General features: G+C 37.9%; 1 protein-coding gene and 1 long non-coding RNA gene across 2 annotated transcripts; both read right to left on the minus strand.

The window, feature by feature from the left end:
• Positions 1–14,352: 14,352 nt before the first annotated feature.
• LOC127105745 (uncharacterized) lies at positions 14,353–15,124 on the minus strand. Its single transcript, XR_007795121.1, has 2 exons — positions 15,007–15,124; positions 14,353–14,888 (listed from the first exon to the last, which is right to left on the minus strand). It is a non-coding gene; the product is annotated as an uncharacterized LOC127105745 (long non-coding RNA).
• A 3,476-nt stretch (positions 15,125–18,600) lies between these two features.
• Positions 18,601–19,540, minus strand: LOC127103055 (uncharacterized). Its single transcript, XM_051040349.1, has 2 exons — positions 18,757–19,540; positions 18,601–18,638 (listed from the first exon to the last, which is right to left on the minus strand). Exons 1-2 carry the CDS (start codon positions 19,538–19,540, stop codon positions 18,601–18,603), a joined length of 822 nt encoding a protein of 273 aa, XP_050896306.1.
• Positions 19,541–24,793: the final 5,253 nt, after the last annotated feature.

Here is a 24,793-nt window from a genome sequence, read left to right on the forward strand (position 1 = left end):
ACTTCGATTCCTGGCGAAGGAATTATTTTCAAATGTTCACTCATTTTATTCATTTTTCCCTCCTTATTTCATGCTATGTGTTTCACTTGTTTTTTTTAATTTTTTCCAACTTGTAAAATGCATAACAATTTGAAAATTGATCCAAAAAATATCTGGTTTTTTACATAGTGATCCTTGTTCTATCTACTTTTTAATGATGATGATTTTAAAAATTGTGCATGGCTGGATTTTATTTGGTGCTAGGTTGATTGATCATGTATCCACTTGTGACCTTGCCTTGCTTATCTTTTTGTGAAATGCTTGTTTTTAATCCAATGAACTTGAAATTTTACATGTTGATTCTAGACACATTGATGGACATTTTGGTTTTGGTTTGACATTTTTCCCATTTACCATTTCTGTTTTATGCTTGTCTTAGCTTGGTGTGACAATTTGTGTCACACCTTTGATTGTCCAACTTGTGCAATTTAATTTCCATGCCAAATGATTTTGGATGCTTCTGATTTTTTGTATGTTGATCATGTTATATGTCTTGATTCCTCATGATTTTTTCCAGATTTATTTAAATCATTTCTATTTTGATTTGAATTTTTCATTCATGATGATCATATATGAGCTTTGAAATTGCCTTTGACTTCTCTTGATCATGAAATGCTTTTGCTTAATGATTTTTATGTGAGCCTATTTAGGATATGTCAATATGTGTTTGAAGTTGCAATGTGTTGAATTTCAGCTTCTGTTTTGAATTTTTTCTTCATCTTTGACCCTAGGTTTTGACCTAGTGGTTTGTTGCTTACATGTGAGCTTTGATTTCAGGTTTAAGCATCCAAGTTCCATAGTTGATGATGCTTCATCATGTGAATATTGATATTTGCTTTTGATTACTAACATTGTGTGTTTTGTAGGTTGATGCTAACTCACTTGAGTTTTCCTTATGGCTTACACATTTTGTACATTGGGATTGTCTGTTGCTTATTGACTGTTGTCTGTTTGTCTGAGTATTGTACTGATTTGTTTAGTTGTTTCCACAGGTACTTAAGTTGCTTTAAGTTCATTTGAACTTTGCTTTGCTTGGTTGCTTAACCACTTAGGTATAATCCTTAATCTTCATGTAGTCTGGAAGACCTGTCATGTTACTTTGGCAGGCACCTGTCTGAAGCCCTCCTTAAGAGGCAATGTTTGTGCTTGTTTAATTTTGTGCCAAGCAGGTAAAGTCCTCTTAAGAGGGAATTGGCAGATAAAAGAGATGTGCAATCCATCTCCTGCTACTCAGTGTGTCATTCACCTTACTCACACCATGTGTTGATGCATTGTGAATAAGAACCCAAGACCTTATAGAGTCAATCATTTGTGGAGAAGAGTTCCTACTTTCTGAACTCCCACACTTTCCATTGATCAAAGCTCTCCCAGACCAGGGATAAGAGCTATGAGGCACATCCCTCATCTCCATTTCATCTTCTTCACCCTAACTCTCAATGTTAGGGTTAAGAGCTCAAAACACCCCATTCCAGTTGGCTGCAAAGCCTAACCTTGCTTGAGCCTAATTGATTGTGTATAGTGTGTGCTAATTGACTTGTTTGTTTGCTTAATTGATTCATCTGTGCATATTTGTTTGAGTGTGCCTTTGTGCATTTATCATCATTACTTGTATATCATTTCATAAACATTGTTCATTACTGTGTGACCTTTTGTTTTGTCCATTGAGGAGTCAAGCATAAGTCCATTGATTGGCAGTTGTTTCCTGTGATATGGTAGGAGACTAGTATAAGTCCATATATTGGCATCTGGTATCCATGTTTTGTTTGTTTTAGGAGACTAGTATAAGTCCATTGATTGGCATCTGGTATCCTTGTTCCTTTGTTTTGTGAGACTAGTATAAGTCCATAGATTGGCATCTGGTATCCATCTTGTTCTATTTGCTTATTGCTTTGTGTTGCCTTTTCCAAAGGAATCACTTGAATCATCTACATATGATCTCAAGAGGTGAACACCTAAGAAGTTTTACCTCCTCACCCTCCCACCTTTTTGTTTCTTTAAACCTCCATTTGCATGTTAACCCAAAACCAAAAAACTATTGTGCAAACATTTTCATCTGTTTTTCAAATTAGAAACATAGGCCTTAAGCCTCTGATTTTCAAACTCCATTTTCACAATACTTCTTTTGAGTTGAATTCTAATCATACTTTGACTTCATTTTTGTGAACACTCTAAACTGGTTAATCTCACTCACTCAATTGCTTTGGTGGCCCAAGTCCACTTCTTAATCAAGTTTTCATACATTAGCCATAGATCTCAATTATCTTAGTGATTGATGTGAATCTCGCCTTTTGTCCTTAGTGATCGAATCGTAAGGCTTCCATACTGAAAACAGGGTTAACCCCTCTAGTATGTCGAAGCTATTCTCACATGGTGGACTGGTTGTGGATATAGGTTGAGTTTTCTCCCGTGGATAATGAAAGACCTTAGGACTTTTGTTTAAAATCAATCCACTCACTCACTTTTGGAAATCTTTTAGCCGAACTACGGCGTTTTGATCCTTACCTTCCATGGAAAGGTACGTAGGCAACGGGTTCATCCGTTCAAACACAAAAAATAATAACTTGTATATTCTTTTCTCATCCCTTCAATCCATGTTTGCACAATAAATATTTCATAAACAAATAACATTTCGTACAACAAGTTGTGAAAAGGGCTCCCTAGGAGTACATAGAACGTTTTGGGTGCCTAACACCTTCCCATTGCGTAATTAACCCCTTACCCAGATCTCTGATCTTTTCATTAGTTTTCTATGTGTAAAACTTCTTAGGCTTTTGTTCGCTTTTTAGCCATTCCTTTGGATAAATAAAAGTGCAGTGGCGACTCGATTCTTTGTATGTTTTGCTTTTGATTTAATCAATAAATCATAAAGTGACGAATACACCGCTACACCAGGGCATCCCTGGACCATGTTAACAGCTGCTTTCCCATGCTCGGGCAATGGGTTCTTCTTCACGTTTGGACCTACGTCCTCAAAAAACAATATCCCACTTCTCACAAGGTCTTGCACCTTGGTCTTCAATGGTTAGCAATTCTCCACGTCATGTCCGGGAGCACCAGAATGATACACACAGTGAAGCTCTGGCTTATACCACCACTGAGGGTTGGTCGGTACAGTAGGAGGATCTCGCGGAGTTATCAGCTTTCTATCGATCAAAGAAGGATAGAGCTCAGCATAAGTCATCGAAATCGGGTCAAAAGTTACCCTCTTCCTCTCGTAGTTGTTGGTACTGGTGTTATTATTGTTGCGAGGCTAGTAGGCATGTTGTTGTTGACGATGTTGCTGTTGTTGTTGTTGATGTTGTTGATGAACTTCTCTAAAAGCAGGTGCTATATGAGCCACCTGGTGTCGGTTGACGGCAGGGCGCACGTCCTTCCTCCTTACAAAGGGCCTTCTTTTAATATGGGAGGACACAGAATGAGTCTCTCCCTCCTTCTTCTTAGCAAAGCCCTCATACCTCTTTGCTGAGGAACCATCATCCCTAGACAAACATCCTTCACGGACCCCCTCTTCCAATCTCATCCCCATGTTCACCATTTCGGTGAAGTCTGAGGGAGCACTGGCGATCATTCTTTCATAATAGAAAGAGCTCAAAGTCTTCAAGAAGATCTTTGTCATCTCCTTCTCTTCTAGGGGTGGCACTATCTGAGCTGTCAACTCTCGCCCTCTCTGGGCATACTCCTTGAAGGTCTCCTTGTCTTTCTGCGACATCGCCCTTAGTTGGTCCCTATCTGGAGCCATATCCATATTATATTTATACTGCTTGACAAAGGCCTCGCCTAAATCGTCAAAAGAGCGGATGCTAGCACTCTCCAACCCCATATACCATCGGAGCGCAGCGCTATCCTGAAAGTAGTGGATAAGCAGTTGATCGTTATCGATCTGTGTTGACATCTTATGAGCATACATCACAAGATGGCTGAGCGGGCATGTGTTTCCCTTGTATTTCTCAAAGTCAGGCACTTTGAATTTAATAGGGGTCTTCACGTTGGGCACTAGGCACAACTCAGCAGCACTTTTACCAAAGAGGTCCTTACCCCTCAGAGTCTTCAGTTCCTTGCGCAACTCAAGGAATTGGTCTTTCATCTCGTCCATCTTTTCATAAATGTTTGGACCTTCAGACGGTTCGGAATGATAGATGGTGTCTTTAACACGGGGTAAGGTGTGCACAACGGGAGGTGGCACAGATAGGACCGGGCTAGATGCCGGCAAAGAAGCGAGAGTAGGAGCAAAACCCTCTGGCACGAAATTAGCGGGCATTCCCCAAGGGAACCCGGGTGGCATAGATGGCGCGAAGTGGGTTGTTGCAGTAGGCATAGTAGAAGTTGTTATCTCAGATATGATAGTCCTCGCGGGAGGAGTTGTTGGAGTTGGCGAAGCTTGGCTCTGGGCGGCCAGAACTGACTCCATCATGGCAGTCAGTCTAGCGATCTCTTCCTTCAATTCCCTGTTCTCTTGCTCTAAATGCTCCATTATCCTCGGAAGATTGGCTCTGGTGTTATACCGGTGCGTTAGCTTGTCTTCAAAATAAATGAAGAGCAAAGAGTTAGACCACTGATCAAGAGCTCAGAACAAAACCTGCTTATGCATATGATGCATGCAGTATTTATGCATATGGTTATTTTTATTAGAGGAACTTTATAGAGATCTATTTGCAAATATTTGAAAATATTGAACATATATGGAATACTCATAGCAATAATATTTGGAAAAAGTTTACACCAATGAAGTAGTACAATTTTGGTAACCAAATACACTACAAGAGAAAAGGAGAATGAACATCCTCTGAAGCCCTAGAAAAAATCGTCCAAAGCCCTCGAAATCAGAAGATAAGTTGCACGAAGCCTCTTTGCCTCTCTCTCATAAGCTGCTTCTATATCGGCCTTCGCCTTGGCAAGCTGATCATACTTCCTCTTCCAAAACCTAGATGAATGAGAAAGAAGATAAGTAACCGCATCATCAGGCTCATCAATAACTTGATGCTCTAGAAATTCTATCATTGCATCCTTATCTTTGAGCTGCTGAAGAAGTTCTTCTCGCTCGCGAACCCAAGCACACGACCGATCTTCATCTCTCAACTCCTCTACTCCTTGATTAGGGAGGGTTGAAGGCCCAATCATAACCATAGGGGTAGGTCTCGGATAATCGTACGGCATGCGATACTCAAGAGCTCTCTTCCTCACCCAAGCGGTGTAGGGTTCCAAAGCGATGTAATTCTTTGGCCCAAGCTCCTTCCTTCCCTTCCTATGAACCTTGCGCCAGGCGCGGACCATCCTATCCTTCAAGTTCTGGGGATCTTTACCCTCTTGAAAGAATACACCTTCCAACAAAATGTTATTAGGTTTATCCTTTAAGGGGAACCCATGCTGACGGCGAGCTAAAGCAGGGTTGTAGTTAATTCCACCACATGTACCAAGAAGAGGCACATTGGAGAACTCACCACAAGAGTCAATAATATGAACACCCTCATAAACACAATTATACCAAGAGATATCATCATTAGTGAGAGACATAAGTCTCGCAGACCACCGTAGACATCCCTTGTTCTCCTTGAAGCCAAGCGTCTGTGGCAAGTGAGAAATAAACCACTTGTACAACAGGGGCAGACAGCACACAATGGATCCACTACCTTTTGCATTCCTCATATGCAAAGAGAAATAAGTGTCGCCCAACAGAGTCGGAACGGGATCAAGAGAAGAGAAAATCCCAATAGCGTTCATATCCACAAAATTATCGATGTTGGGAAATAACACTAGCCCATAGATGAGAAGTACAAATATGGCTTCAAAAGCTTCCTTACTCATGGCCTTCCCAAACAAAGTAACTTTGGCAATGAGAAAATTAGATGGGAGACCTTGAATTCCACCTTTGGTAGTCATATGAGCAACAATATCATATACATCTATATGAAGCATGTCAACAATCTCTTGAGAAGACGGAATCTTCTCCAAGCCATTGAACGGCAACTGATCCAGGATAGGTATACCCACATGATAGGCATACTCCTCAAGTCTAGGCAAAAGCTGGAAATCCGGAAAAGTGAAGCACCGATACAGAGGATCGTAGAACTGCACCAACACACTCATCAGATCTTCACCCACCTTGGTAGAAAGAATAGACAGAAGCTTCCCATGGCGAGCTTTGAACTCCAAAGGCTCTAATACATAAGATGCCAAACTCCTTAACTCCTTCAAGTTGGGTTATCTGAAACTGTACTTCTTCGTATTCCTTCTTTGCTTATCCATGTTTGAAAATTTGCAAATAGACCTTTTAAGTTCCTTGAAGATTTTCGTTGTTGATGATATGGATGCAAATGAATGCATGAATGCATGGATGCAACAATCACACTCAAGGATCAAGCAAGTCACGCCACACAAAGGTCACGGGAAGGCTCAAGTCATCTTCAATATCAATCATCCATTTTGGTGGATTATGGTTTACACCTTATCAACACCTAAGTTCCATTGATATTGGAGATATACAAGAACGGATCAACCGCGAATCACGGGTTTGTTGTAAGTCACGAGCATGGAGTCTCGGTTAAGAACCACCCAAAGGGAGTGTACTATGGTTAAACTTGACAATCATGTTCTAAAAAGGTCCCCATAGTCATCATCTCATCTTTCGGATATTATCGGATAGAACGACTACTCGTATTCCAAAAATATTCTCAAGAGAGGCTCTTATGAATGTAGTATCGCGTAACAATTGTATCAAATCTTACACTTGAACAACATTCGCACTACGTCCTAAAATAGGCCAAGATGGGCTAGGTATCTAAGGTCCTTGGCTTCTAAGGTTTATATTGGAAAGAGTAATGCCTAACCACGACTACTCGTGTGACATTATTGATCCCAATAAGACCTCCACCAAGTGAATGGGCTTACAAGTCAACTTGCTAAGGAATAACTCCACACAAGTCAACAAGACTATGCCATTCTCCTATCATAAGCACACTCGAGTTCGGGTATAGAACTCATCTCACAAGAAACCACCAAGCATACAAGTAATTAATATATCAAGCAATTCATACATTACAAACAATACAGTCATCCCAAATTTGCACAAAAATATGTCACCGATAAATATAAACATACAATACACACATAACCAAAAAGTAGGCTAAACCCACTAGGAAACATGAGTAGTTTATCCCCAGCAGAGTCGCCACTTTTCTGTAGCGGGGTATTCGTTACCTCATGGTTTATTGACTAAACCAAAAGTAAACATACAATTCGAGTCGCCACCGTACTTTTATTTGTCCAAAGGAAAGGCTAAAAAAGTCAACAAAAGCCAAGTAAGAAGTTTTATCAAATCAAAAACTAATAAAAATGTCAGAGATCTAGGTAAGGGGGTTGGTTATGAATTGGGAAGGTTTTACGCACCCAAAACATCCTTAGTACTCTAAGGGAACCTCTTTTTGCAAACATGTGTTGTAGGTTGGTATTTGTAAAAATATGTGCAAAAGATTGGGGAGATGAGAAGAGAATAGATTATATTTACAATTTTGTTGTTTGAATGGATGAACCCATTGCCTATGTACCATCACTAAGGTAGGACCAAAACCTCGTAGTTCGGGGTAAAAATCTAAAAGATTAGTGGATTGATTTGATCAAAAGCCTTAAGGTCTTTTGTTATCAAAGGGAGAAAACTCAACCTAGACCAACAATCCACCATGTGAGGAAGGCTTCAACATACTAGTGAGGGGTTAACCCTATAATAAGTATGGAAGGCTTATAATCCAATCACTAAGGATGAGGTTAGATTTACATCAACCACTATGATAACTCAAACCTATGACTAATGTTTATGAAAAAGGTTTTAACAAAGGTGGTCATTGGAACCACAAAAACAACTTGAAGTGAGTTGTATTTACAAGTTAGATTTATTTACAAAATGATGTCAAAGTTGGATTAATATTCATTCACAATGAGTATTAATGAAAATGAGTTTGAAAAGTCAAAGGCATAAGGCCTACGTTTCTAATTTGAAAACAATGTCAAAGTTTAAAGAAAAGATTTTTGGCTTGGGTTAGAGTGAGGAGAAGAAGAGAAGAGCTAATCCTAAAGCATACAAACATAAGAGAAAGAGATAAAACCCTTGGAGTTCCTTTTCTTGAAATCATAGAGATGATTCAAGATGCTCCTTTCCTTTGGACTTAGCAATCACACAAATTAGATTCAAGCTCCTAGGATCTCCATTTGACTTGTCTCTCTTAACTTGGCTACTCATGACAATGGTCCTTCTTACTATCTCAGGATGGAATCCCTATTACACAAGAGCAAACATCAACAAGTTCATAGCATAATAAGGGGAATGGATAAAGAAAGAGTTTTGTAAAGGAAGTCCTTTGAAGTCAACTTTGAGATCTAGCATTCTAAAGGCATGAGGCATAGTTGCTCTTCAAGAAATTTAGCATTCTAAAGGCATGAGGCCTAGTTGCTCTTGAACTTCTTTAAGCATGGGTAAGTCCTAATTCTAAGTCCTTTCTCCTTTTTGCATTGGGTTCACACAAAACAAAAGCAAAACCAACACAAGACAACAATATATTCATATACAATAATGAGCTCAAATGAGCAAAAGGAAAATGGCATAAACATAAAATATGTGCTCAAGGGAGCAAAATGAAAAGCAATATGAATAAATGAACAAGAAGTAAATTGCATTAAAGTAAATTGAAAGAAATTAAATGCTCAAATTAAAGTTAGTAATTAGTATGGTTATGTTAGTTTGTCATAAGACAATTTAGCGCTATGTTAAGCAATCGTAAGTGGACTAATGTAGTAGTCACACCTATCTGAGGTCGGTCAATAAAACTATAGGCAAATAAACACAAGTTAGAGATCATGACTAGTAAGCCAAGCTCCAAAAACTTGCCATGCCAAAAGAAAAGAGGAAAGGCCTTGTATGGACTTTAGGTTTTTTGCTTGACCAAGAAGCAACCTATCTTGGACACAAAGAAACTCACTTGATCTTGGATCAAGTTGAGTTTGATTTGGATCAAAGAAGGTTAAACCTCTCATTTTGTCAAGACCAACCATAAGACATTAACTCATTGGCCAAAAAGAAAAAAGAAATGGGATGAAGATGAAATGGATGGAAATAGAATTCCAGTATCAAATATAATTGGTCCAAAGTGAATCAAATCATCATCAACCAATGTTAAACAGAAGAGAAATGAAGGTTACAAGTCAACAAGTCAAACATTCTTTTTTTGGTATTTTTGAATTAAAAATAAATGCAAAAATAAAATGGACAAAATATGGTCAAACCTCAAATTTAATTCAAATCAACTTCAACAAGTCCAATTAAATTCTCATAGGTCCAACATGGTCAAACAAGATTTGACAAATTTTCGCAATAATTTTTTAAATCAGAAACGATTTAAAAACAATTAAAAAACAATAAAAATAACACAACATGAATTAAAATCGAAAGTAAATCTCAAATAAATTAAGAAATTGATGAGACTATTTTTCATTGACTTATCATTATCCATATGTGTTAAGAAAATATTTTTGGATTTTTCAAATATCAAAAAGTATTTTAAAATGAATTAAAACTATTAAAAACCAAATAATTCACAAAAAATATTAAATGAAGTCACAAAAATATATAAAAATCAAAATATGAAACTAGATTTTTCAAGAAATTTTTTGGCATTGGTCTCATATTTTTGTGACTTCAAATAAAATATTTATGAATTTTTGAAAATAAAAGAAATTAAATGAAATTAAAATATAAATAAGAAAAATAGAAAAAACCAGTGCCCTCTGATCATCTCATTAATTGACGTGGCAATGATCATGTGATTCAAAGGCGCGGCCACACCATGTGCCTTGGTCAAACGCGCTACACTTGGATTTAAAAGAAGTCAAAACAATGAAAGGCCAGGATTATAACGTTTTAGTGAGATCCAAGGGCCATGAAGCTCCCACATGGGGATGGTGGTGGAAACCACCATCTTCTCCGGCGATCTAACCAGATCCGGCCACCACGCGTAGGGAAATGAAGTTTAATGAAAATGAAAAATGAAGGTATCAAAATGAAGTTGAGGTGATGTACATCACCTCTGTAACCATGGATCTTCCTCAAAGTTCCTATTTAGAGAGAAACATGAGCTTGAAGATCATGATGCATGAACTTAAATGGCACGATTTGCAAAATTGAGACCACCACTGGCCTGCCTCATGCATGAGGACTTCAGAAAATAACACAAACCAAAGAAATTGACATCATATTGCAAGATCCAGATCAAGAAAGTTTCATGTTATACCTCTGAAATGGAGCTTCAAACAACAAAAATTGTCCAAGCTCTTGATCCAATCTTACGCTGGAAGTGTGATGGTGATGCAAGGTTAAGGAATTGAGCTGTGAAGATCAACTAGTGATGTTGAAATTCAAGCTTGAAATTGGAAATGAAAACTGAAAAATTCCTTTAGTGAGGGTTTGGTTTTAAATTCAGCGGCACTTCAGATCTCCTTGTGGTTACCATTTGAATGAGAATGAGCTTCTATTTATAGATGGAATGGATGCAAGGCAATGCTTGGCTCGTGTGCATGAAAATTGGATCCTCCATGCATGGGCCTGTACAGGCGCATGTGAGGCCCAAGAATGAATGTAAATCCATGCTGAACTCATATGGAAGTGAATTGGACGTGCACAAGGGGCTGCACAAGCTTCGGCATGAAGTTTCAAAGTGAAATGCAAAAATGACCATAAACATTAAGCTCCTCGAAACTCACTCATGGAAAGTCCAAAAGATTAATGTGAGTAATGGTTGGAAAGCCCTTGAAATAAGGAACAAAAGTTATGTCGGGCAAAAATTCATTTGGCAATTGGAAATTTATGAAAATTGGGTGTGAAGTTTTGGGTACAAAACATGTCTAGGTTCCCTTTGAATTTTTTTACCAAAAGGAAGCATTTTCAAGCCCTTTTGTTTCAATGATGCAAGCCTCAAATGGAAAAACCTCCCACATCAAAGTTGTAAATCTTTTCAGTAGGATCAATATAGACTCAAATTTTGAATCATTTGTATTTTTCATGAGAACATTATGGGCACTTGAAGTTGGACATTTTTCAAATTCAATGACTTATGTCCAAAGTGACCTATAATGTTTTGTATTATCACATATGTTTCTTTTAGGATTATGAAATTTTGTCCAACATAAAATTTGAAGTAAACAACTTAAGATTTCCAATTCATTTGGTCTCACCTCAAAATCATATCAAATAAGGAAGTTAGGTCCTTGGAAAGTTGACCTAAAATTAGGGTTTCAATCCAAATGACCTATAATGTTTTGAAATGAATGATGACCCTCCAAGTTTCAATTGGATTTCTGATGAACATGAAAGTTTTTAATATGGTTCTTAAGAACATTTTTTCTTTTGGGGTCATCTTCATCTGACAAACACATCACAAGTTGTGTCTCAGTGATCCTCAATTTAGTCAGATGACTTGACTAGTCAACTTCTCAAGGCCAAACTTCAAATTTTGATGAATGAATGATTTAGGATCCTCACATAGGCTCATATATGTATAAAATAATGAATGAAAGAACTTCCCTTGATTAAATTTGATCATAGGTTGAGGTTGCTTCATGAGCAAGGCACAGTCAAAGCACAGTTGAATTAGGGTTTCCTTGGGAAACAAACCTCAAGGCCTTTGGGTTATCATGATCAAATTGGCAAATTGATACACTTGGAAGACATATATGATGATTAGGAACTTTGTGGATCATTTTCATGCTTTTTCTCATCTTCATCTAGCCATTTCAATGAGCTTTTGAGCCTTCTAGGAGCATGAGAGCACATGATCACTTAAGCTTCAAAACAAAAAGGGTTAGTGACATATTTTTGTGCTTTTGGTTAGTAAAAAAAATAAGCAAAGCAATAATATACAATACAAGCATGCATGGTGGTCTCAAAACACTCACACAAGTCCCACCCTAGGGTTAAGGAGCCAAACATGATATGATCCTTGAGGCAATGCAATGAGCAATGATATGATGTCATGGGGGATCTTAGGGTCAAAATTAGGGTCTTATAATCCGTTGTATCAGCAAAGGATAAAGAAAGCTTTTGATAAGAAGGTCAAACCTCGAGTATTCAGAGAAGATGACCTGGTGCTCAAGAATATTTTAATGTTCAAGCCAGATTCCAGAGGAAAATGTACTCCTAATTACGAAGGCCCGTATGTTGTTAAGAGAGCCTTTTCAGGCGGTGCATTGATTCTTACAACTATGGATGGTGAAGAGTTCACTCGTCCTGTGAACACAGATGTAGTCAAGAAATACTTCGCCTAAAAAGAAAAGAACAACTCGCTAAGTTGAAAACCCGAAAGGGCGGCTTAGGCAAAAATAAGTGTCTCAGTGGATTGAAAACCCGAAAGGGAAATTCAAGAAAAAATTAGAGACATAAAACAAAAACAATTTCCCGATAAGTTGAGTACCCCACCTTGGGGAAACTTATGCAAAAATTAGGGATTATGGCAAGTAATTGCATTCTACTGATCTTCAGTGTTTTGAAGGCTTGTTTGAGCACAAGGGTTGACATCAGTTCATCACCCTAGCAACGGTCAAGAGCACAGTGGATATCAAGAGTTAGTAGAAGGATTAAGGATCATTTGTATTCAATGTAACCTTTTCCATGTAAATTACCATTTTCAACTTTGTAAAAATCTATGGAGTCTTGTCATTCACAGACTACCATTCTATTAAATAAAGTTGAGCTTTTATCTTTTAAATTTTATTATGATCATTTTGAAATTAAATTTTTAAATCAAAAATCAAGTTTTCTTTGAATATATAAAAGCAAGAATTTTTTCTAAAGCGATTAAAAGGAATATCAACAGCATTTCAATGGATAGCAAGTCCTTAAGTGTGAAACGTCAGAGGTTCCCCAAGCAGTTAACTCTTCGAGTATCCCTAGACATTAGTGTTGATTTAGTTCCTCGGTGGAGTGTTTGATCCTCAGTGGAATTTCTTTCCCTATCCCCAGCTGATTTGGTTGATTCAGATACCCTGCGGTGTGTTGTTGTCCCCGACAGAGTTTCTGCCTTCCCTAGTGAAGTTTGTATTTCCTCAGCAGGGTTGATCTTCAGAGATGGTTGATCTTCCCCAGTGGATCGCTTTGGTGTCCCCACCAATCGCTATTTGACTTGCTCCCAGTCAGAGTTTCCTCCTGGTTTCTGAGCAGCTTTTGTCATGATTATTCTCTGTAGGGTTGTCTCCCATTTTCATGGTGTTGACCTAAAATTCCCACAGATTGGATGTTCTATCCTCAACATATCTCCTCCTTCCCCGGTTAGGTTTGAACCTTTGGGATGTTGATCTCTTTGTTCTCCAACAGTTGTCTCCATATTATGTGGATTGACCGAGGGTTATACTGGTGGTTCAAATCCTTTGCGACACCTTTGTATCCTTTGTGATCGTTTTGTCAGCATAATCATCATATATACATATACATATACATATACATATACATTCATATAATTTCATAATTTGCATATCCTGCATCTTCATATTTGTTTGAGATGCTTATTCTCTATTATGGCGATATTTTATCCCCATACCAAATATGGTGTCTGTCCTCCTTCAATTGTAGAGTGTCAGCCCCTTAAGTAGAAAGACATTAACCTTTCTTTGTATCCCCACTGAGTTTGTTTCCTCGTGGATGGTTTTTATTTCAGTTTCCTCACCAGTACATTATTTGGATGGAATTACTCCCCTTGAGTTATGTCCTCATTGGGTTGAGTCTTGATTGACTGTTTTCTTTCTAGCTCTTACCTAGATAGATGTTTTGGTCCCCTAAGAGACTATTACCCGGTAACTAGTAATATTCTTCATAGTTTGTAGTTTGTTACTTCTTGCCCAATACCCGACAAAAGTACCATTCTTTCTCCTCAGTAGAGTCCCCAGGAAGTATATCCTTGATATGTTCATCCTAACCTGTGAGGATATCTTTCCTTCCCCTGCGTGAGTTTATCCTTGATATGTTCACTTTAACCGGTGACGGATATTCTCACTTGTGGTATTCTACCCAGTAAAAAGGTAGTTGTAATCCCTATTTTATTCCTCAGAGAGTTAATCCTTGATATGTTCATCTTAACCGATGACGGGTTTTCTTCTCCTTGTGGTTTTCTACCCAGTAACTGGTAGTTGTAAATCCTATTTCTTCTCATTGTTTCTAACTGACTTGAACCATTTTAACAATAGCAGGGCATAACTTCTAACAGAAAAAGCAGGACCTAACAGTATTTTGGATTTGAAAAACTAATATAACATAACTTAACGGTAGTGAGTCGTTCAACTTAACAACACATTAGAAACTCAATTAATAAAAGGTTTTTTAACCAGAGCAATTTCAAATTAATCTAACAGAATGAAAACCAATTTTCTGACTTAACTAACTAATTAACTAACATTTTAACAGATGGATAACTAACCTATAACTAACTCTAACAAACTAACAGACTAATAACAAAAAAGCTTTGACAGCTAACACATTTCCAAATAACTCCTAATTCCAAGGTAATTTGAAGTGAATTTGGATTGCAATTAAATCCGAATTTCAATACCATTCTAAACCTCTATAAAAGGATTCTGCACTTACAAGTTGGAGAGAGTTTTTTCGTTTTTCTGCATTTTGATCCATCATCTCCTTCAACCTGGAGGACTTCATTTTTCACTCCCAGACTCTACATTCTTCTTCACGCTATACCAAAAGTTTGTTCTTTAGAAGCTTCATCTTCAGGATTCTGCACCAAGAGCTTCCTTTTGGCTCTGCACCAAGAGATTCGTCTTCATTATCTAACCCGGGCTTTCTTCCTTCTGCAATGTGAACCTTCAACCTGCAACATTTCAACCGCAACGCGACGGCAGCGTCAGCTTAGAGCACAGAGAAGAGGAGAACAAATTCTCAGAAAGAGAGAAGCCTTGAAGAACTGGAACAGATCGAGAAGCTCGTACCTTTGAAGTCGGTATTGATTTGCCGAGTTACGGCGTTCCCGACGCGGATCGATTCAAGAAGTGATTACCATCTGCATCGATTGGCAAACGTGAAATCAAGGATCTCGATTGCTCTCTGTGTTGGAAATAGACCCTTTTGTGTTTAGGAAAAGTGTTTGGGAATATTAGAGGCTTGAATAAAAACTTGATAGGTAGGAGAATTATTTATGGAAGAGAGAACTTTGTATTTTTGCTTGATTGAAAAGTGTTGGATTACATCTCTATTTATAGTACTTTAAGGAGAACTCTAGACACACTAATTCTAGAGAGTTCTCAACTCTAGATATTCAAAGAGTATTCTAGAGAATATTACAATCTTAAGAAATATCTAGATACTCTAAATACTACAAGATTTTTCTAGAAACATTATCCAATATAAACTAAGCCCAAATAACTAAGTCCAAAATCAAATAATAAAATTAGGCCCAAATCAAGTTTAATATTTCAACATCCCCCCTTAAACTTGATTTGTGACTCCAAGCATATTCCTTAGCTTCACAAAAGTTTCCAATTTGAGTGGCTTGGTGAAAATGTCGGCAGCTTGATCTCTAGACATCACATACTTCAACTTCACCTTCTTCTTCTCGATGCATTCTCTTATGAAATGGTAACGAGTGTCGATGTGCTTACTTCTTTCATGAAATACAGGATTCTTTGCCAAAGCAAGTGCTGATTTATTGTCAACACATATTTCGACAGGACCCTCTTGTGGCACTTTTAATTCTTTCAACAAATTCCTTAGCCAAACTGCATGACAAACACATGATGTGGCAGCAACATACTCAGCTTCACAAGTTGATAGTGTGACGATAGGTTGCTTCTTTGATATCCAAGTGAAAGCAGTATCTCCCATGAAGAACACAAAACCAGTAGTGCTTTTTCTATCGTCCAAGTCTCCACTCCAATCACTATCACTATAGCCAATAATCTCATAATTATTAGAAGAGTAATAGTGCAAGCCAAAGTTTGTTGTACCTTTAATGTATCGAAGGATTCTTTTTGCCGCCTTGAAGTGAGTTGTTGTTGGAGATTCCATGTAGCGACTTACGACTCCTACAGCATAGAGAATATCTGGCCTTGTACTTGTCAAGTAACGCAGACTTCCAACCAAACTTTTGTAAAGAGTTGGATCAACAAGCTCTCCATTTTCATGCTTACTCAACTTGTTTCCACATTCCATCGGGGTGCCAACTGGATTGGCATCATCCATCTTGAACTTCTTAAGGACTTCTTTGGCATAACCTTCTTGGGTGATAAAAATTCCTTTGTCTTCTTGCTTTACTTCGATGCCGAGATAATATGCCATGAGCCCCATATCTGTCATCTCAAATTCATTTGACATGTCTTTCTTGAACTCTTCGAACATGCTTAAATTGTTCCCTGTGAAGATCAAGTCATCAACATATAAGCACACAATCAAAATATCTCCACTTTGCGCTTTAATATAGAGTGCATGCTCATATGGACACTTGATGAAGTTTTTGTCTTGAAAGTACTTGTCGATTCGAACATTCCAAGCTCTTGGTGCTTGCTTGAGTCCGTACAATGCCTTCTTCAACTTCAAGACTTTTTCTTCTTGCCCTTTTACTTCATAGCCTTGTGGTTGCTCGATATAAACTTCTTCTTCGAGAAAGCCATTCAAGAAGGCTGACTTCACATCCATTTGATAGATCTTCCATTCATTTTGGGCTGCCAAAGAAATGATCAGTCTAATAGTTTCAAGACGAGCAACAGGGGCAAATACCTCATCATAGTCAATTCCTTGTCTTTGACTATATCCTTTCGCCACCAATCTTGCTTTGTATCTCTCTACGTCTCCTTTTGCATTCTTCTTCGCCTTGTACACCCATCTTACTCCGATTGCTTTGTGTCCTTGTGGAAGTGTAGTAAGTTCCCATGTATCATTCTTCGTGATTGACTTGATTTCTTCTTCCATGGCGTCTCTCCACTTTACGTTTTCAACTGCTTCTTGATAGCTTAGAGGCTCGCAATTACCCAAAAGGCAAAAAAGGTTAATGTCATTTATGTTTTCGGTTACCTCATAAAGCTCTTCAATACTCCTTAGTCGTGGTGTCCTCTCACTTGAGCTTGTTTCATCCAACCTTGGTGTCGGTGAGACCGGTGGTGTAATATTTTCTTCTATCATTGGTTGTTCCATTTCGTCTTCTTCTTCAAAGTAAGGAAGAAAATCGTACTTGTCTTCTTGAAGACTCCAATCCCAACAATCTTCTTCTTCGAACTCCACGTCACGACTTACGACGATCTTTCCACTATTTGGATTATAGAGCTTGTACCCTTTGGAGCTTGAGTCGTAACCGACGAATACATACTTCTCACTTTTATCATCGAGCTTTGTTCTCCTTTCATCAGGAACGTGAGTATAGGCAATGCTTCCAAACACTTTGAGGTGAGAGATCCCAGGCTTCCTTCCACTCCACGCTTCTTGTGGTGTCTTCTCATGCACGCTTCTTGTTGGGGAACGATTTGTCAGATAAACCGCACATGCCACTGCTTCGGCCCAAAACTCTCTCGGCATCTTCTTGCTCTTAAGCATGCTTCGCACCATGTTAAGTATGGTCCGATTCTTTCTCTCTGCTACTCCATTTTGTTGTGGTGATCTTGGCACTGTTAGTGGGCGGCGGATTCCATGGTCTTCACAATATTTTTGGAACTCATTTGAAATGAACTCTCCTCCTCGGTCAGATCTCATGGCCTTAATGGAAAGACCACTTTCTTTCTCCACAAGGGCTTTGAACTTCTTGAAGTTTTCAAACACTTCTGACTTCTCCTTCAAGAAATAAACCCAGGTTTTTCTAGAATAATCATCAATAAAGAGGAGAAAGTATTTACTCTTACCAAAAGAGTTTGGATTGATTGGTCCACAGACATCAGTGTGTATGAGCTCTAGCGGTTTTGTCGCTCTTGACGTTGATTCCTTTGGAAAGCTTTTCCGAAATTGCTTCCCAACTAGACATCCTTCACATAGTTGGTCTGGGTGGTTTATACTAGGCAAGCCTCTCACCATTTCCTTCTTTGACAAACATTTTAGACTATCGAAGTTGAGATGTCCGAATCGTAGATGCCATAGCCACGAAGAGTCGGTATAGCAAGTCTTGAGACACTTTGCAACATCATTTTGAATGTTCAAGAGGAACATTCTATTATTTGACATAGGCACCTTAGCAATCAAGTTATGTCTACAATCTCTTAAGAAAAGACTATGTTCTTTCAAGTGGATGTCATAGCCTTTCTCTAATAATTGTCCCAAGCTCAAAATATTATTCTTCATGTTAGGAACATAATAGACATTGGATATGAATTGATGACTCCCATTCTTTAAGCGTATAAGAATTTTACCTTTGCCTTTGACCGGTATCTTTGAGTCATCTCCAAATGAGACATTGCCAGTTGTCGCTTCATTGATCTCTACGAACATGCTTCGATCGCCACACATGTGATTGCTTGCGCCGGTGTCAAGGTACCATTTGTTTCTTTTCTCTTCCACTTGGTTTTGGCACGCGAGCAACAAAGTTTCTTCTTCTCTGCCTTTTTCTTCTACAAAGTTAGCTTTCTCCACAACTTTCTTCGAGAGTCTACACTCAGATGCATAGTGACCAATCTTGTTGCAGTTGAAGCACTTGATTTGTGATTTGTCACACCTCGACCATGAATTTCCTCTTCCACGACCTCTTGTTGCTTGTGGATTCCAACTTCTTTCTCCATTATTAGAGTAGTTATTGTAACTACCTCTTCCTTCTCCTCCATGTCCTCGTCCACGCCCACGATCTTGGACACGACCTCGTCCTCTTTGACTCTTGTAATTCGCATAATTTGCTTCCTTTATGTTGAGTTGTAGTAGTTTCTCCATAGCCTCCTTTTGTTTAATTTTTCTCTTTTGTTTTTCTTCGTATGCTTGTAAGGAACCCATGAGTTGCTCAATAGTCATGGTCTTTAAATCCTTGTTTTCTTCAATGTTGGTAACAATGAAGTCAAAACTTGGATTTAAAGTGCGAAGTATTTTCTCCATGACTTTTACCTCATCAACATCTTCACCATTTCTTTTAAGTTGATTGACTACGGCCAATACTCGAGAAAAATAATCAGAAATTGACTCGGACTCTTCCATAAATAAACGTTCAAAATCTCCTCTAAGAGTTTGAAGACGAATCTTTTTCACCTGTTCCACTCCTTTGTTGCAAGTTTGAAGTTTGTCCCATGCTTCTTTGGCCGTCGTTGCGTTGGAGATCTTCTCAAATGTATCTTCATCCACCGATTGATAAATGAGGAAGAGAGCTTTCTTGTCTCTCTTTCTTGACTCCCTCAATGTCTCCTTTACACCTTGGCTTAGCGAGGCTTCATCTTGCTCATTGAAGCCTTTCTCAACGATATCCCACACATCTTGAGCTCCTAGTAGCGCCTTCATCTTGATACTCCAATTGTCATAGTTGTTCTTTGTGAGCATCGGCATTTGAAAAGGGAAACCTCCATTCGCCATTTTTTTTTAGGACCTTGAAGCTCTGATACCACTTTGTTGGAAATAGACCCTTTTGTGTTTAGGAAAAGTGTTTGGGAATATTAGAGGCTTGAATAAAAACTTGATAGGTAGGAGAATTATTTATGGAAGAGAGAACTTTGTATTTTTGCTTGATTGAAAAGTGTTGGATTACATCTCTATTTATAGTACTTTAAGGAGAACTCTAGACACACTAATTCTAGAGAGTTCTCAACTCTAGATATTCAAAGAGTATTCTAGAGAATATTACAATCTTAAGAAATATCTAGATACTCTAAATACTACAAGATTTTTCTAGAAATATTATCCAATATAAACTAAGCCCAAATAACTAAGTCCAAAATCAAATAATAAAATTAGGCCCAAATCAAGTTTAATATTTCAACACTCTGGTATGTATTGATAAGCGCTTTTGCTTTTCAATTTCTCTGTTTTTTATCGCTTTGACCTGTATCGAACGCGGGGACGATAAAGGTTGAAAGTCGATTGGCGATGTACACGGCGTTCCTCCGATGCCAACGTGATGATGCTAGTATTTCCAAACGCGATACCATGGTGATTGATGCTTGGAGATTTTTTGTTTGAGCGCTTTTGTCTTGATACATAAGCGTGTTTCCTTACCGTTTATCCTCTTCATATTTTCGCGTCCTAGCTGCAGGAAAGGATATTATTCGGTTTCCTTGTGCACCTTCTATTATGGGTGATTGGGCTTAGGGCCCAAATAGATCATATTTTGTCCATAACCCCCATTACTCTGGGCCTTACCCTGCGAATCAAGGCCCACTTTCTGCTTTTTGTTGTTTTGGTTGTGTTAATTAGCCCCTAATGTAAATATTAGATTTAGATATTTAGCATATTAGGATTTTAGAGCAATTAGGTTAATTAGAAATCTTAGGAATTAATTAGGACTTAGAACTTTTAGATATTAAATTTAGAATTTTAAAATTTTAGAATTTAGATCTAATTAGAATTTTAGGATTAATAAATTTATAGTGTTAATTGAGATTGTTAGAATTACTTAGAATTATAGAATTTCAATTAGGTGAAATTTTGACTGTTCTTAATTGATGTTTAATCAATTTGATCCTTGTATAAACTTTGTTAGAATTTTGTGATTAATGTGCCTTTCAACAATTGCAAATTCCTTTAGATTTAGATCTTTGACATAGATCTTTAATCAAATCTTGGCCCATAAATACATGCTCCCTTAACTTAGGGCTTTTAATTAGGAATTCCTGATTTAATGCATGTTCCCCTAGCTTATGGTTTTAATTAGCTATGTCTAATGTCACTTAATTAATTTAATAGTGTTTTATTATTATATATAATCTGACTATTATTTTAATCTCATTGATTCGTGTTGACCACAGGACACTTTGGTCAACCAAATCCTTTGTAATTGTGTTGTAAGCCCCTAGCCTAATTCAAGTGACCAAAAGACCCTTGATCACTTAATATGGCAAGTTCGTTTCGCTCAAGCTATTATGGATATGCTGAATCTCTGAAGCTCAAGACCTCAAGTTTCGAATGCAAGATCAAGACTCCAAGTCAACATCAAGTCAAGCATGACTAGCAAAGTAGACTACTCCTCAAGCACAACAAAGGTGTCAACACTTGGTAAATACGATTCAAATTGTATGAAACGAGCCTTAAGTAATGAGGAATGATGAGAGGGAGTCTCTCTTATCCTCGTCTAGAGCGACTTTGCGTATGGGGCGTATGCCCCAAATATTCAAAGCGTTCTCCTTTATTCATAGACTTTAGTATAATACGAGTCGATTAAACTACCAAGTCTTATTCATTCAAGTTCAACATCAACACAATGATCAACAACAAAGGTTCTTCACCAACAACTTGTCAGTCAAGAGAAGTACCATGCGATTTGAGTCTTAAGTAATAGGGAATGACGAGACAGAGTCTCTCCCATCCTCGTCTAGAGTGACTTTGCGTATGGGGCGTATGCCCCAAATATTCAAAGCATTCGCCCTTACATAGAATTTAGTGTGATCGACTGTCAATTCTCTTATCACTTCACTCTCCATTCCATTCTAATCAATTCAATCTCAATCATTCATTTCCTTTGCCTCCATCATCTTGTTTTTAGCCCTAGTAGGCTGAACTGCGAAAGCTCTGATTTCCTTATTGCACTATAAGGATACGTAGGCAGGAGAACCCGGTTTCTTCGTGAGCTACCTTATTTATCAATCTAAATTATCTATCCCTATCTCATTTATTAATCTATCCTATTTCATCGATCAATCATTCAACACTCCATTAGTGAAGCATCATTGCACTTCAATCATTTCTTCCTTAGTGGATCATTAATCATACTCCATATGACAAACAAAGTCATCCTTTGGCTCAATTACCATGCAACCAAGCCTTTGAAATCATAATCAAGCAATTTAATCATTGTTTGCCTCGTCAGTCCTCTTGTGCTTTGGCAAACCCCTATTCATTGTGAGCCATATCAGTCCTCTTGCGCTTAGGCCCACTCCATTCAGTCATTTGTTTGCTTCGTTAGTCCTCTTGTGCTTTGGCAAACCCTCATTCATTGTAAGCCTTATCAGTCCTCTCGTGCCTAGGCTCACTCCAGTCAATCATTGTTTGCTTCATCAGTCCTCTTGTGCTTCGGGAAACCCCTTAATCATTGTTCGTCTTATAAGACCTCTCGTGCTTAGATGAATCTCTTGCCTTATAAATCCCCTTGTGTGTAGGCCAATCATTTCATAATCATTGTTCGTCTTATAAGACCTCTCGTGCTTAGACGAAGCTCCTGCCTTGTAAATCCCCTCGTGTGTAGGCCAATCATTTCGTAATCATTGTTCATCTTATAAGACCTCTCATGCTTAGACGAAGCTCATGCCTTGTAAATCCTCTCGTGTGTAGGCTAATCATTTCATAATCATTGTTCGTCTTATAAGACCTCTCGTGCTTAGACGAAGATCTTGCCTTGTAGATCCTCTCGTGTGTAGGCTAATCATTTCTTAATCATTGTTCGTCTTATAAGACCTCTCGTGCTTAGACGAAGCTCTTGCCTTGTGGATCCTCTCATGTGTAGGCTAATCATTTCTTAATCATTGTTCGTCTTATAAGACCTCTTGTGCTTAGACGAAGATCTCTTGACTTGTAAACCCTCTCGTGTATAGGCTAATCATATCTCATTTGTCCTTGTAATTGATTACCATCATCAGTCAGTACCACATCCTTGCTTGTTAAGCAATCTACCTCACCTCTGGGCAATCCTATCAAATCTCTCCTTGCTTTTAGCCGTAGTAGGCTGAACTACGATTGCTCTGATTTTCTCATTACACAATGAGAATACGTAGGAACGAGGGTTTGAATCCTCCACGAGCATACTTATTTATCATTCCTGCCTTAAGGCATTCCTCCACTCATCTCTGTGATACATTCATTATTCTACCTTCATTCACTTCATGTGATATACCAGTTATCTTTGATCCAATACATTATACCTTTGTGCTCTATCTTATACCTCCTTGTGAACCAAGAGATGTTTGGGACTGTGTCCAAACACCTATTTCTTCGCCTTTTCCTCTTTATCTTATAGTGGCGGCCTGCTAGTCCATGTATTGGTAATAGCCACCTTACTCTTGGGTTCACGTTTTCACCCTTTTGGAGTTCAAAGAATAGTATTCTTTGGTTCATACCATACTCTGATCACACTTCTTTTCATCTCCCACTTCTAGTTCCTTGAATTACGAAGCTCCGAATTCCTCATTGCACTATGAGGATACGTGGGCATGAGGTCCCTAATCCACACTGAGCATTTTATCTATTTTTTTCCTTTTCCCATTTTTTTGCGAGTAATATTTAGATATAACACCTATTCGAGCGAGAAAAATCAAAACGGTTCCCATGGAGTACCATGGATGTTTGGGGTGCTAATACATTCCCCTTGTATAACTGACTTCCTTACCCAATATATCTCTTTTCCCCGGGTTTTATCGATGTTTTCCCTTTCCTTTGGGGATAAATAAAGTTCGATGGCGACTCTGTTGTATGTTCGAGCGTGCAATACGTTCGGGTATATTTCCGCTAGCTTCACATTCTAGTAAGTGAGATTGTAAGTCTCCCCCCTTTCATGGTATTGTGTGGAAACTTGGCCTTTTTTCCTTCCTTTGGAATATGTCTTGGTTCAAGGATTCATGCTTGTGAATAGAGGGTTCAGTGTTCTCCAAAGAATGACTTAAACAATTGAAAAGCAAAAGCAATACTAACATATAATCAACTAACATTTGACTAACTTTTAATTTCAAGTAATTTACTTTTTTGCACTATAAATTCAAGCCCTTTTATCATTTGCCATTATTCTTATCATTTAACTTGTTTATTTTAATGCCATTTTTTTGCTTTGCTAACTTGCGCCATACATTGTGAATATATTGTGATTGTATATACTTGTTGGTGTATTTTGTTTGTGTTTGTGGTCTTAGGACCTTAATGTACATTATAACAACAAAAAACCTTAAAAAATGTTTGTGTGGACTGTTGGATCTCGTTTGAGACTTGGACTTAGAATTAGGCAACATTCCCTATGCAAAAGGACTTGGCCAATGCCAACTTTTCAGAAGCAAAGTCATTTTGAATTGAACTTTCATCTTATGTAAGTATTGAGATCCCCTTTGAGTTCATATTCTACATGGTCTTGATGCAAATGTTACTTTGAACTTGTGTCTAATGCCTATTTCTGAGCCATCCAAGGAGTATGCCATCTAATACATGGGGAAGATTATGAAGAAGACTATGAAGTTGCTAAATTGGATGTGGCTATCTTTATTTGATGTCTTTCTCTTCATCTTACTTTCTTATTGATATTGATTGATTTCTAAAGTCCAAAAGGAAAAGTGGGTTTCTATATGACATTATTGTCTATTGGATTGCATCCCATTGGTCAGACCTTTTCAACTCTTAACTTTTAAATTTTTGCTTAGGACTAGTCTCTTCATCTCCTCCCACTTCATAAATTTCAAATCTCTCCCCCCTTTTAAAATCTTCTTTGCTTGTGATTTTAAAACTTTGAATTTATTGCAAATTAGAAACTTTGGCCTTATGCCATTGCATTTTTAAACTTCTTTTTCATAATCGAACTTGTAAATGAACTTAACCATACTTGACTTAAAATTTCAAAAGACAAAAAGACCTAACACTCATTCAAACTCTTTTATGCCTTTTGTGCCTCTTTTAAACCTAAATTTTTTTAAAATGCAATCC

Source organism: Lathyrus oleraceus, chromosome 7, assembly GCF_024323335.1.
Source record: "Lathyrus oleraceus cultivar Zhongwan6 chromosome 7, CAAS_Psat_ZW6_1.0, whole genome shotgun sequence".
NCBI classification, from domain to species: Eukaryota; Viridiplantae; Streptophyta; class Magnoliopsida; order Fabales; family Fabaceae; genus Lathyrus; species Lathyrus oleraceus.

What these genes read in the sequence shown, in the direction of transcription:
- LOC127103055 (XM_051040349.1), bottom strand. Translation starts at nt 19,540, where the DNA reads ATGGCGAATGGAGGTTTCCCTTTTCAAATGCCGATGCTCACAAAGAAC. An exon ending in CTCTAATAATGGAGAAAGAA is followed by an intron (nt 18,639 to 18,756) that starts GTTGGAATCCAC and finishes ATCTGAGTGTAG; the next exon opens with ACTCTCGAAGAAAGTTGTGG.